We start from the raw sequence: 15,262 nt of genomic DNA on the forward strand, positions 1-15,262 counted from the left end.
TCTCCGCATGCCACGTTTATCAGTGTATTTCTGGGGACGGTTTAACATTGTAGAGAAGGAGCTGGGTTTTCTGCTTCGGGCTGATGTGCCCAGGACTGCCTGTTCCACACTGCAGGATATCTGCTTGTTTTCTCCTTTCAGAGTCAGACCAAAGTTGTCCCAAACTGAACTCTCTTCTGCTTTGTCTCCTTGCTGTCTGGTTGGGCCTCACCAAGATCTACCAGTCTAAATCTTCCTCCTCCTCACACTCCCACTTGGTCTGGCTCCCCATCTCTGCTGGCCTGGCCAGTCTCCTCCTCCAGCCCCCTCACCGACCCTATCAAGGTCTAGCACCATCAGGCTGTTACCTTCTTTGGGTGCAGCATTCACAGCAAAGAATTGCTCTTCCAAAGCTTATCAGCTTAAGAGTCTACATTACCTGAAACAAATTCAGCCGGGTGTCTAGTTAGGAACATCTCTCTTCCATAAAGATGCAGGTAGAGGATGTGTACAAGGTCACAACTCTGGCAGCTTCCTGTCTCCCTTGTCATTTAAAGACAATCAGAAGTCTGTATTGGGGTCTTAGGCACCACAGAGTGTTGCCCACGTGTGGAGCTTTGTGGGAAGTCTGGACTGGAGTGTGCTTGGTCATTTCACTTCCCTCCTGAGTGTAAACTGCCCTCATACTTGCAGTGCCCCATCCAGATCAAGATGCTGTGCCCTGGGAGTTCTCTGCAGTCCCCTCCAGGGTGCAGCCCTCAGAGTCCTGCTTCTCAACTCCCTAAACATCAGACCCCATCATTAGATGCTGCCTTGGAAGTCACAAGGTTCATGCCTTGCCTTCTCAGAAAGTTCAAAGGCACTGGGACGAAGCCGGGCAAGCACTTTTTCTGCCCCGTCACCTCAGAAACACCTGCTGCCCTCACATAGAGAAAAGCAGTTTAACAAGGATGTTTAAGACTGTGCCAATTCCTATCTCCTGTTCTCACGAAGAAGAGATGCAAGGTTAACCACAGTGAATGGAATTAGACTTTGTGACATGGAATCTTGGAGCAAAAGGAAGTATGCAGTTTATAGAGAAGGACTTTTTCAGGTTGGTTCTCTTGCGTTTTCTTTTCTTTTTTTTTTTTTTAGTTGTAGATGGGCACAATATCTTTATTTATTTACTTATTTGTTTTTGTAAGTGGTGCTGAGGATCGAACCCAGGGTCTCACACCTGCGAGGCAAGTGTTCTACCACTTAGCTACAGCCCCAGCCCTCTCTTGAGTTTTCATTGACTTTGTGTGTCCTCTGATAGTGTCAATTTGCTGAAAATTAAACACCTTTGTAGTGATTTTATAGCGAGAAAAAAACTGCCACTGGAAAACACATTTTCTAAAAATTATACTATTAATTATAATTATACTATTAATTATACTATTACTCTTCCTATACTATTAATAGGAGATTTCCAAAAGCTTTTGTTTCATTAGGGACTTCCCTAAATGGACCTTGGACAGGTTACTCTCTATGCTTTAGTTTTCTGATCTGGGGTCTTATTGTCACCCTACTATTTGTCATTTATATATTCTTGAACAATTTATTTCATTCTTCCTTGAGGGTTGGTTGCCTTTTCTTAAAAGTGCATTACATTATTCTAATACCCACTTTGTAATCCTGTTTCATTTAAAGAGCGATTAGAATACTTCATGTTAGAGCCCCTGGATTTCAGAATGAGAAGCCCTGCTGTCACTAAACCTAGTATTACCATCACCTCTATTTTCCTGCAGGGTTGTTGCTAAGGTTAAATAAAAGAAGGCTCACCAGGACAGGCCACATAATTTGCAAAGCCCAGTACAAAGTGAAACTCCCAAAGTTTCAAGGAATCTGAACGAGGAATTTCAACATGAGAACAGCAGGGCATTAAACCCGGGCCTGTGCGTCACACCGGTTGCATGCCTGTGAAGGGGGCCTTGGAGCTCGCAGGCGCATTTGCACACACTGGGTGCTAAATAAATGCTCCCTTCACCATTATGTGGGTGAGTGCCTACACCTCAAGTGCGCCGGCACCGTAGAAGTGACCACTCGTTCTCCCTTGTCCCTGACATAAGGACAGAGTACCTGGAGCTGCGCTTACAGTGGAGTCCCACCGTGAGCGCGGACTTCCATTCCCGCGGACCCCAGGTCGCTCTGTCGCAGCGGCTCGCGGTGGAGGACAGCCTCAGGAGGCCGGCGCCTCCCGGCGGTGTTTACCGTTGCCCGAGGAGACGCGTCCGCGCCACCCGCCGGCTCAGCGCGCCGCTGCGCTCGGGGCATCCGGAGTCCTGCCATGAGCCGCCGCGGCTCCTCCGGCTCCAGGAGCCTGGACGCGACCAGCCACGCCGCGTCGCCAGCGCCCGAGGTACAGTCCCAGCCGCAGCGGTGCGCCGGGTGGCCCCGGCCTGGGTCCCGGGGTCCGCGCTCCCCGCGCCGAGCGGCACCCACGCCGCGCGTCGGCAGCCCTCTCCTCCCGAGTGCGGGGAGCATCCAGCAGCTCCGTCCCGCGTGGGCCGTGGACTAGGGTGGCAGGAGTTTGTGACCGCGTCTGAGTTTTAGGTTGTGCCTCGCAGCTTCTGCGACCCTTTGAAAGGGTGAAATTCGACCGCGCGGCGGCTCCTGCGCTCCTTCCTCCCTGCTTAGCCACTGAGACGCGCTTCCCGGCACTTTCCCTCCAAATCTGATGGTAGGATGCCGGCTCCGAGTAAAGTTGCTGACCTTTACGTTGCTGACCATTCCAGAATATTAAAATGCAGTCATCCTTGAATCCATTTACTCATTTACTACCAGGAGGTCGCTTAGACATTGGGGACTAGAGGTGTCAGGTCCCCCCTCCCACTCGCTCAGCCTGGGTTACTATGAACCTCTGGACGTGGCTGGCACTGGATGCCCCCAGGGTATCCTGTATCTGAAGCAGTTGCCAGAGAAGGGAGAGTCGCGCTGGGTGGGATTGCTGACCATACTGCGGGCATCCCTGGAGGATGTGTTAGATTCAGAGCATGGCTCGGATTCTTCAATATGCTACCAGGATTCTCATGTAGGGCACCTTTGATTGTTGCCTTACACCCCCACATTTAGATTTCTCCAATTCCTGACATGTTTGTGGAAAAGTAGTAGCGTGTCCTAAAAACAAAACTATTTTTTCTTCAATCTGGCATTTGCATATTTAACACAATTATCTTTTATCCCAACATAGGTTTTCTCTATTAATTAAGTCAGTCAGCCCATATATAAGTAGGTGGTATCTTTATATTATTTATTTATGGTGACCCAGAGTAAATTAGACATCATCATGATGTCTATAAGTCATGGTGATGACTGTAATTTACTTTGGGGTCCATCCTAAATAAGCTGGTGTATATCTTCTAATAAGGGCATTTACTAACCTAAGCACAATGATCAAACTCAGAACATCTAGTTATAATAACACTAACTACACTATCAATTGCATGCTGTATACTTGCATTTTGCCTATTATCCCATTCACCAGCTTTATTGCAATTGTTTCCCTTCCAGGACAACACATTATATTGTTAACAATTCTCTTCAGTTTTTTTCATCTTGGAATAATTCCTCAGTTTTGTTTTAAAAACTCTGTTCTTTATGATTAAATTTTGATAGGATGTTATTTTAGAGGTGTTGTGTCTCAGTGCATCCCATCAGCAGGTACATGATATTGGTTTGTCCCATTATTGGTGATGTCCCCAACTGGTGGTATCTACCAGATTCTTCCACTGTAAAAGGTACCTTTTCTCCTTTAGCAATAAGTAAGTAATCAAATTAATTGAATAATCTTATTGATTCATCAATAATCTCTATTGATTCAATAGAGAGTTTTCAGGATAATCACTATCTACATAAAGGAAAATTTCCACCAGGCCTGAGATTTTAATGGGCTTGAAAGAGCTGAGTGGCACTGAGAACAAGAGTAGAAGCAGCAAGCCCAGCATTTATTGTAATCAAATTTTCAGTTTACAAAAGACTTCATCTGAGATAACCTTAAAATTTAGGCAGGCATAGGCAGCCCAGAAATGTCCCAATATATAGAAGAGGAGACAGCTTGTTAACAAATGACGAGAGGTAATGAAGTATCTTTATTTTGTAAGTTTTCTTTTCCTACCCACTGCATTGAAACAGGTAAAAATACAAAGCTATAATAGTATGCACCTTTCTGAGGAAGTAGAGTACCAAGGAACCAAAGCTAGATATAATCCTGGTTATACCTCTTATCTGTGACATTTTGGTCAAATTTATTACTTAACTTAGGAGGCTGAGGCAGGAGGATCACAAGTTTGAGGCCAGCCTGGACAACAACTTTGTCTCAAAATAAAAAATAAAAAGGACTGGGGATCTAGGTCAGTGGTAGAGCACCCCTGGGTTCAATCCCCAGGACCAAAAACAAAACAAAAATAAAAACCAAAACAAAAAACAAACAAACAAAACCCACAAATGGTGTCTCAACTCTAGTGTCCTCATCTGTAATATGGGACCAAAATACTTATCACATAGTGTTGTTTTGGGATTTCACACTAAAAATATGTAGGGCACTACACAGAGTGTCTGACTGAATAAGTGCTTATTAATACTGTCTGTTGTGATTCTTTATAACTTCAAGAATTTGCCTTGGTGTCACCACCAACACCTCCACTGATACCTCACCAACTACCGCAACCATCCATTTACTGAGGATCTCTGACAGGCACCAAGGACGAAAGTGAGTTTGACACAGTGCTGGCTTTCAGTGAGTCCAGAGTTTACGATTGGGAGAAACAGACACATGAACCAGATTTTATGTTCACTTTTCTCAAGATGGATTTACCTGTAACCAAATCGCCCACAGAACCTCACCAGGCTAGAATATGTCATGAGCCCTGATGGCAAATATTGTGAGGATTGAAGTGGAACAGCTCAAGAGTGGAGGAAAAGAGACTTTCTTTGAGGAAATTCATAAGCGACATTCAGCAGTACATACGTGTTGCATTAGAAATAAACTAATTGAAAAATCCGACTGGGTTATAAAGTAGTATCATCAACCAGCAAAAAGCTATCGCGGTAGCTCAGTGAAAGTGCTTGGATAGGGTGTCGGGGACACAAGACATGGCGATTTAACTATGTTGCTGAGTGTGTTTTCACATACCCAGAGGACCCAAATCAAAGTGATGTCTTCGATATAAATTATCATTGGGAAATTGGACAAACCTCTTTACTCTCTGTAAGGCAGGGGTGAGTGGAATGCCTTTCTGATACGATTGTTATAAGAAGCAAATGCAAATAGCAACACCAGCTCTCAACAGTTTCAGTTCCTCAGAGCCAAGGGCTTAGAGCTGATCATGTGTAGTTAAAAGGAGTGAAGTCTGTTTTCCTTTCTCCTCCCACCACTTTACGGTTAAAAACGTGTGTAAAATGCACATAAAATTTACCACCTTAAATCGCATGTTCAGCAGCATTGAGTGTATTCTCGTTGCTGGGAAACCATTGCCACCACCCATCTCCAGATCTTTGTTTATGTTGCAAAACTAAAACTCTGTACTCATTAAACAATAACTTCCCATTCCCCCTCCCACAGCCTCTAACAAAAGCCATTCTTCTCTGTCTCTATCACTTTGACCATTCTAGATACCTCACCTAAATGGAACCATACATATTTGTATTTGTCCTTTTATGATTAGCATATTTTACAAAGCATATTGTCCTCAAAATTCATCCATGTTGTAGCTTGTGTTAGAATTCCTTTTGTTTTTAGGGCTGAATAATATTCCACTGTTTGCATATCTTATGCTTTCCTTATCCATTCATCTGTCCATGAACACTTGGATTGTTCTACTTTGTGGATGTTGTTAATAGTGCTCTCTGAATAAGCATCTACAGATGTCTCATGCAGTCCTTGCTTTCAATTCTTCTGCATACATACTCAGAACTGGAGTTGCTATATCACGGAGTAATTTTATTATTAGGTTTTTGAGGAACTGCCACCCTGTTGTTTTTCATAGTGGCTCTACTAGTTTATGTTTCTTCCAGCAATTTACAGAGGTTCTAATTTCTCCACATCCTTGACCCTACTTATAATTTCCTCTCTGTGTTTTAAGTCATAGCCATTCTAATGGATATGAGGGGGTCTCCATGACTACTTCTTAAACAACTATTTCCTCCCTCCTTTCCTCCTCTCATTTACTCTGTTCTATTGTTTTCTTTCCCTCCTTTTTATAAATCAAAATCAAATTCAATATCTTATTCAGAATATATTGTCATATGAATATAAGTAAGAAACTCCTTTTCTAGGTGTATAGAAAAAACCGTAAATCTTCCAAAAAAAAAAAAAAAAAAAGAATAAAGGAGAGAAAAGGAAATAGATCAGGGGGAAGAAAAAGAAAACACAAAATGATAGTTGAAAGCAGTGCATGTGTATCAGCAATTACAATAAATACATATGGACCAAATACTCAGCTGACAAAAATAGATCACATTAAAAAAATGTTTTCTTTTGCAGTGTTGGGAGTCAAACCAGGGCCTTGTGCGTACAAACTACGGGGGCTGCCGCTGAGCTACACCCCCAGCCCTAGATCACATTTAAAAATCCAAGTGTCTGATGTTAATGAAAGACACACGCTTTAGCTTTTCACTGAGGTGACGATAGACTCGAGGTGGGCTGGTTCCGCTGCTCTGGGCCTGAGATGAGGCAGAACTTCTGGCAGAAGGTCATGGCAGAGGAGAGCTGTCAGCTCTTTACAGCCAGGAAGTAGACAGAGAAAGGATGGGGGACAAGATATAGTCCCCAAGGGCACGCCACCAAGGTCATACTCAAGGTCAACTGTGTCCCACCTCCTGCAGTTTCATCGCCTCCCAGTTGTCCCTTCAGCTGTGACTCCATCAAGGGATGAATCCGTTGATGTCAGAGCCCTCAGGATCCAATTAGGTCCCCAAGCCCCACCTCTGAACATTGCCATACCGGGGTCCAAACTTCCAACACACGACTGTGAGGACATTCCAGATCCAAGCCATAACAGTACCAAAGCAAAAGAATATGGAAAGATTGAGAGCAGAAGTACATAAAGGGACATACCAGGCAAATAACAGCCCAAACAAAACTGATTACCATATTCATATTATGCAAAATACTCACAGGAAAAAGTGGGTTACTAGAGGTCAACAAGAGTCATCACAAATGATAAAATGTTCCATTCATCAGGAAGTTGTAACAGTTCTTTTTTTTAATATTTATTTTTTAGCTTTAGGTGGATACAATATCTTTATTTTATTTTTATGTGGTGCTGAGGATCGAACCCAGTGCCTCATGCATACTAGGTGAGTGAGCTACTACTTGGGCCACATCCTCAGCCCCAGGAAGTTGAAACAATTCTAAATGTATATGCACTTAATTACATTGCCTCAAAACATAAAAACAAAAATTGACAGGAGCAAAAATCTGTAAGGAGAAATAGGCAAATTCATGACTAGAAGATTTTAAATATACCTCTGTTAGTATTAATTGGCAAGGGATCTATTAAAAGATTTGCTAAAGTGCAAACTTGGTTATTGTAAGAATAAAATACATAAAGCATTTGGGACATGACTATGGAGATTAACGAGGACTCTTTCTCTCTCTTGGCCCAAGGGAATAAATATTTTTAGATTATGTAATAATTAATTGGATAAAAGCCTAGAAAGTTTACTTTAATGGTAGAGGTTGAATTAGATGTTTTCTCCATGTGTTAAATATAGAGAGTTATTACAAACAAATGATAACTCTCAAATCATGTGAAAACTTTACACAAACCTACCTTAAAAGACATTCTTCAGAATACTGGGTAGTGTTCTTCAAAAGTATCAAGTTCATGACTAGGGAAACGCAAAAACTAAATGCATATGCGAGCTCAGGTTGGCTCCTGATCAAGAAGGACCTCAGTGAAAAAAGTGATGGAATCGGACTGAAGTCTGTAGTTCAGTTAACAGTATTGTAGCAACGTTAATTTCCTAGTTTTAATAAATATACCTCAGTTGTGCAAGTTGTTAATGTTAGGGGAAGCTGGGTGATGGGTGTACAGAACCACTGGGTTGTTATCTGCAGCTTCTTTGTGATTCTAAATTATTTCAGAATAAAATGTTTTAAAAAATATCCAATGAGTGGTTCATCATTTATTTACACATTTTGACTTTGTTACATTTATTATAACATTTATTTTCTCTTCCCTATTCTTTGACTGCCTGGCCTTTGAATGCAGAGATAAAATCCTTCAAAAAGAACAGGTAGGGGAGAACTTTTTGAACCTCAAACAGAAAGTGAGGTGTTTTTTGCACATGTTTGAAGAGATTGTGTGTGTTTACTTAATGTTGGCAAATAGAATGTGCAGTGTATTTCAGACAATACTGAATACTCTTTGGTTTGTGCTTAAATTAAGTTGACTCATTATAAAGATTTACTTTTTTCCATGTTCAAGGACAACTTAAAAAAAATTTTTTTTAAGTGAAAAAGGGAGTAACATTTGCTACACCAGGAATTATTTATGCTGTGTTCTTTTACTCAAGGTTTCTTTCTTTCTTTGTTTCCCTTCCAATTTTTTTTCTCTTTGAAATTGGTGCTTTGGTGGCTTTGATCTAAGGGCAGAGAAGTTCAAAGGCTCTGCTGAAGTGGACCAGAGCACCTCATTCTTTCTCTTACTGATAGGGGCACAGCTATTGATTATAGCTTCTGTGTCTATATGAGAAGAGATTGCTTGAGTAAATAAATATTGCTTGTAAACATCTGAATTCTCTTTAGTTCAGTAGGGAGTGTGTCAGTCTCATAAAAATAAATATCTGAATTATATTTATCTGTGTTTGAAATGACTTCCTTCTCATGGATTAAATTTACCCTTAGACTAGACTTTTCCTCTGAAAGGAATCTGCCCTGTGAGCTTTATTCAAAAATGTATGTTTTGGCACATTAAGGTCAACATAGTCTAACCTCAATATCGATGCCAAGGGGAATAATTTTATGATATTTCCCTAAATCTTGTCTACTTTGGGGCAAAAGAAATGGATAGTTGGCTTTCAAAAAGGAAATCTTGATGTTGAAATCTTGTCAATGTTTGCAGTAAGCAAAAGTGAGAACTTAGGAGGAAATGAGACCCGCAAATAATGTGCCTACTTAGTCAGAGTTTAGAGGTTGCCTTGGTCACTCCTTTGTAAACATGCACAGGGTCTCAGGCACTTCATTAGGCACTGAAGACACAGAAGTTCCTTCTTTCAGCAACTACAAAATCTGGGCTGATTTAAAAGCAGGCACTGTGTTGGATATGGGCCCACTTTCAAAAAAATCATATTCTAGTAAGGGAAAAAAATAAAAAATTAACCAGGCAGATAAGGTCATTTCAAGGAGCGGTCAATGCTTTGAAAGGAAGGAAAGCAAGGCTGCAAGGTAGAGATAGAATGGGGTGAGGGGCAGAGTCCAGTTTGAGTCGGGTCAGCTCTCCAAGGAGAGAGACGGCACGCTGGGGCAGAGTCCTGAAAGGTCTGTAAGGCAGTGTTCCTAAAAAAAGCCAGGACAACAATCAGGTGGGAATGAATTGATGCATTTGAAGAGTGACTTGCCAAATGCCTCTCACTGTGGGCATGTCCAGCATTTCTTCATGATTAGACTTGTGCTAATCGTTTTTTGGTTATTCCATGGGAGGGTCTGTATTCTTTTCCATGCATCCCATAAAGAACCACGTGCCAATTTATCACACCACTGAGATATTATGAAAGACAAGGAAAGGCTGACATTTGACAACCACATGCAATGCATTTATTGTTATTCTGAGGAACATTATTGGGTCAATTGGTGAATGATATGGCATCACTGCTGAATTTTTTGAACTTTGAATGATCTGAAAAGGAATGTCATTATTTGTAGATGCACACTGAAGTATTTAGGGTTAAAGGGCCCTGGTGTCTGTAGATTGCTCACATATAATTCAACAATAATAACTGTGATATACACATACATAAATGATTTAATAAAATGCAGCAAAATGTTCTTTTTGGTGATTTAAGTGAATAATATTCTTGAATTCATGGGATTATTTCTGCAACTCTTCTACACATTGACGCAAAAATATATTCAATGGACGTGCCAGGCCACAAATTTGTTGAGCTTACAGTTTAGTTAAGTAAATAATAACTGATAATAAATAAAAGTTTACAAAAGGTCCAAGGCAAGTGTGGCTGGAGTGTGAAGTCAGGGAAGGCTCTGGAGGGAAACCACAGGGTTGGGAAGGGAGCCTAGCTGAGGGTGCTGGAGCAATGGCAGTGGGTCTTGAGCTTGAGGTGCTGGCAGGACATGATGTTGCAGTGGGTCTCTGGCTGGAGATGGAACTGGGAGCCATCACATCCTGGAAGTGGTTGAAATCGCAGGAGGGTGTGAAGTAGGCTGGGGAGGGTGTCCCGAGAGATGAGTGAGGAGTGTGAAGTCAGAATCCAGCAAAGGTCAAGTTGAATATAATCCCAGTGGCTCTGGAGGCTGAGGCAGGAGGATCATGAGTTCAAAGCCAGCCTCAGCAACTTAGTGAGGCCCTAAGCAACTCAGCAAATCCCTGTCTCTAAATAAAATAGAAAAAAGAGACTGGGGATGTGGCTCAGTGTTTAAGCAACCCTGGGTTCAATCCCTGGTACCAAAAAAAAAAAAAAAAAAAAAAAAAAGATCAAGTTGAGGAATGGGTGAAGGAAGATGAGCTACAGGGGATGGAGAAGGGGTGCACAGGGACAAAGAAAGAAGAGGTGCTCCGGGGAGCACAGTGGCTTAGGGGCGAGGAAGCACAGTGCCACGGAGGGAGTGCCTGCTGTGTCCAATGTCAGAGGGAGGTCAAGTCAGGCCGGAGGACAAAGTGTCACCTGGACTTGGGGGAGAGGCAGTCTTCTTCCAGGAAGTGAATCCGAGGCTGAGCTTTGGGAGGTGAGTGGGAATCAGCTGGACAAAGGACTGGGGGTGGGCCTTTAGGAGGCACAGAGTGTGCGGAGGCCGTTGGTCGGAGAAGCACAGTCCACTCAAGCAACGGTAGAAGGCCAGTGTGGCTGGAGGGGACCGTGAAGGGACTAGAGTGGTAGATGAAGTTGGCAAGGCAGGCTGGGTCCGAGTTGGGCTTAGAGGGGAATCAGCTTTTGGAACCTGCCGTCTGTGATCTTGGGCGAAGGTCAAGGACGTTGAGGGTGTTGGGTGGGAGCATCCACAAGACAGAGGCACAGGAACAGGGGAGAGGGCGACAGAGGTTGCCATGGGTTTCTGGCTTGAGTGAAAAGGTGGATGCTTGGTCTCATTCACTGGGATAGAGAACCCTGGAGAAGGCTGGCCTCGAACTTGTGATCCTTTTGTATTCAGAAAGCAGTTAGGTAGGAAGAGTCTAGCTTAACAGAGAGGTGTTGATGGGGATCAAGTGTATTTGGAGGTCATCAGCTGTAGGTTGTTCTTGAAGTCATGAGTAAAGGAAGACCACAGAAGGAAGAGCCTTCCCAGGGAGAGAAAGAGGCATTTTCAAATTAACACTGGATTTTATCACGTGTTGATTGGGGTGAGCAGACCCCAAAGGACCCCAAATTTATTCCCTTCACATCCTCTCAGTTGAAGACATGAGGGAATAGACTCTTCCTGTTATAAGCTCCTAATAAGAAAATCAATTGCTCATCAACTTACTGAGTAAATATTTGTTGACTTGAAAAGAATAAACCTAGAAGTCAAGAGACCTGAGTATTCTTGACTCAGAGATGAGCTGATTTTGTTATGGAGAGCACATTAGTTGATCTCGCTAGGTTTGGTAGTTTTATGTTTTAATGTTAATTTCTTTTTCAAAAATTTGGAAGAAATATTAATAAACTAATAACTTCCCAAATAATTTGAGAGATTTATAACAGAAATGAGAGAGAGAGAGAGAGAGAGAGAGAGAGAGAGAGAGAGAGAGAAGAGAGAGAAGGGGACAGAATCAGACACTCTAGTTGTGGGTTAGGCATGTTGTGAAAATGATGTGAAAATTGCTACACTACATTGAATGTTGAGCTCTCTGACAGTTGTGAAAAAAAGAGCGGTGGGTTTTCAAGGTGGAAGTTTTACACACATGCGCATACACACACACACACACACACATTCATGTGGAGGGATAATTCTCTTTTCTGGTTGTAAGGCAGGTATTCATGAACGTGTCCCCTTAAGTGGGAGCCATGAGCCACACTGTAGAAGACGGGTGCAAGTCCAGCCACGCCATGTGCTCAACTTAAGACCTTGGAAAAGTGGTTCCAGCCCTCCAGGCCTCAGAGGCCTCTTGGTGAAAATGGGGGTGTTAATCCCTGATCTGGACTGCTGGCCAAAGAAAGTGGACGGAGTGCCATTGTTCACATCCTCTGCTTCTCTAAATCCCGCTAATACAGAAGAAAAGGTAGGAAACAGAGTATAGACCTACAACATGGTGGAGATGAGACCACACAGTGTATCATTCTGGAACACAGAAAAGGGAAGCCACATCGATAAACGGGAGGGAGCCTTCTTTAGGTGTGGGTGAAGGCAACCGTGAGGTAGAGCTCCTCTTCCCAGGGACCTCTGGAAGGTTCCGTGCTTGGACTTGGCACCTGTGGATTGGGTTAGGAAGGAGGAAGAAACAGGGGTGATGAGTTGGTGAACGGAACATGGATGCGTTGCCTAAATCCCCAGGCCCCCTCAGCTCCCAAATGCATGTGGATTTATCTTTTCCTGCCCTGTGCGATTAAGCTTGCAGCCTGTTGTGGATTTAAGGTTTGTGTCTTCTGCAATCCATTTGCTGCAGTCCCGACCCTCAATGTGATGATATTGGGACACAGGGACCTTGGGGAGGTAGTAGGTTTAGATGAGGTCATGGGGTGGGGACCCTAGGATGGGCTTAGTGTCCTGATCAGAAGATGAAGACCAGAGCTCTGTCTTTGTCATGATAAGATGGCTATATGCCAGCCAGGAAGAGAGCCCTCATCAAGAATAACCTCATCTTGGACTTCCTGATCTATAGAACTGTGAGCAGTACCTGCCTATTCTTTAAGCTACCCAGTCTCTGGTGTTTTGTTATAGCAACCTGAGCTTATTACTAGACTGCCTTTGTTAAAGTTGGCATCCTCAACCATGTGCTCAGAACTCACACCCTGAGGAAACAAAGGCCTTGAAAACAAATACAGAGTGTTACAATTATGTCACCTTAGGACTGGTGTCTTTAATTACAGAATTAGTCTTCCTGTGGAGATTTCTTAGAACACTGATCCCCAAAGACCGAAAGACATTAAACTGGACCTTAGAGAAGTCACTGCTCTACAGAAACAAACTCTCTGGCACCTAATTTACAGAGCTGGAAGCAGCAGCTGCTCAGCCTATACTTTTTTGCTCACCTAACACTTTTCTTTGGATGTCTCTGTCGTGATAGGTAGTTCTCTGGGGGGCTGGTGACATACAGCTAGCACTAGGCAGTGAGGGTCCAGTTGAGAGGCTGTCTGCAATGTCCTGTCTAGAGTAGAAATACACCTCCTTCCTTTTCCTTGCCTGAGGAGTGGGTGCTCAAGAAGCTTGAAGGACCCACCTCGCACCCCTGGTGGGCACTTCCCCAGTCCCACCCAGGAGCTGTGCAGCCCACAGGCCTTCCCTCAGAGGCTCTGGTCTCCATGGTGCATCCCCGGAGTGGACAGCTAGCTGGAGGGCACACTCCCACCCCCTCAGTGTGCAGCCCCGAGAGGGTGGGCAGTGTCCCTAAGCACCAGTGGTCCCATGTCCCTCCCATCTCCCCTCTGTTAGTGTCACATATTCTCTTTCTCGTGGAAAAGTGTCTTTCCATCATGGATTGTTCTCCACTCTGTGAATTAAAGAAATGATTTTTTTGGGGGGATGGGGGGCTGTGAATCCTCAAGGTGTTGTTATTTATGCACAGAAGTAGCCTTTTAAAACATTTAAAAAGCCTCCTTTTTCAGAAAGTCTGGTTCTTAAAAATCAAGAATTCTGTAGCTCTAGAAAGCTTGGGCTGGTCCCCTAACTTGGGCCTGAGGTACCTCCTCATAGTCCCCAAGTAATTCCTACCCACACAGCACCCCTCCAAGTCATGGAAGGAGTTGGCTTCCTGGAGAACCCTGACTGGTATAGAGGACAGTTAGCATCAACCGCAGAGAGAGAGCACACATATAGAGAGAGACAGAGAAAATGTCCCATCTAGCCACCTGCCATTCCTCTTATAGAAGTTATTCCACATGTGACAACACTCGCAGGCCTGCATTCACTATTAGTCTTGGAGATACGTCCAATACAAATGCTCATTGCTTAAAATTGAACCTGGAGTTAATTAATTTGCTTGTGACTTTTATTGAGTTTAGTTTAAGAAATTATCACTTTAATGTGAACAGATTTTTTAAAGCTCCAGAGAACTTTACAATTAGCTAAAATATAGGGCCCTGAGTTGATCAGACCCGCCCTGTACATTTGTTTTGATCCTGTTGTAGAGGTGCTTTAACTAGACAAGGACTTGATCTTAGGCCACTGGATTATTTTGTGGTTTTGAAATTTGTTGTGATTTCTTCTGTAGGGAGGTGTGCTGTTACTGAGTAGCTGGTCTGCTCTCCCTCACGGTCCTAGTGAATCCTGTGACTCATGTTTACCGGCTTGGAAAAGCCAAATCAAGCTCAGGTCATTGAAAGCAAGTGACTCTTATTGGCTTCTTTTAATTTTTTTTCCTCCTTTATTTTTTGTTCACTTTCATTCACTTCCTTCTTTTCTTTGTTTTAACATTGAATAAGAAATTAGACCTGAAACTCTGGATGGGAATTAAAGTCATTTCTTGAAAATCCAGGCCTTTTACAGACAATAAAAATTATAGGATACACTAGCAGAGTGAGGACTTGCCTATATTTAGGGCTCTGCCAAGATACAGGAGGAGTATGTCCTAGAATACCCGTAGAAGCAAAAAATAAGGCACCTTCTCCTGTCTGAGCTCATGGTAGTGTGATATACTCCTGCTTTGTGGTATTAATGTTTCTGCAGAGGCTGAAATGGAGAGTATCCGGCCATTTCCTTCCCATGGGACAATCTGTGGACTTTCCAAATCTGCCCGTTCCCAAGGCATGGGGCCCAGTAGAAATCAGCCAGCCATTGAGGCTGATAGTATTAGGCATAGCAAATGAGAATGGGGTAAGATTCTAGATAGAATAGAATGTAGGGTGAAAACTAGGATATTAATAAAAAGAACACCCATCCTTCATTAGTCCATCCAATGGAAAGAGTAAGATATTGGTGAAAAGGGCGTCCACCCATTCCTTTAACTCTATT

The 15,262-nt window shown here is 43.1% G+C and overlaps 1 protein-coding gene across 1 annotated transcript in view; it reads left to right on the forward strand.

Moving 5' to 3' along the window:
• The first annotated feature begins 1,863 nt into the window (after positions 1-1,863).
• Positions 1,864-15,262, forward strand: part of CCDC170 (coiled-coil domain containing 170) — an 80,877-nt gene continuing 67,478 nt past the window's right edge. The window contains exon 1 of the mRNA XM_081295137.1: positions 1,864-2,359. Within this exon, the coding sequence (XP_081151263.1) occupies positions 2,288-2,359 (72 nt within the window). The 5' untranslated portion in view covers positions 1,864-2,287. The remainder of the gene's footprint in view (positions 2,360-15,262) is intronic.

This window comes from Spermophilus citellus (assembly GCF_964194105.1).
Source record: "Spermophilus citellus genome assembly, chromosome: 5".
NCBI classification, from domain to species: Eukaryota; Metazoa; Chordata; class Mammalia; order Rodentia; family Sciuridae; genus Spermophilus; species Spermophilus citellus.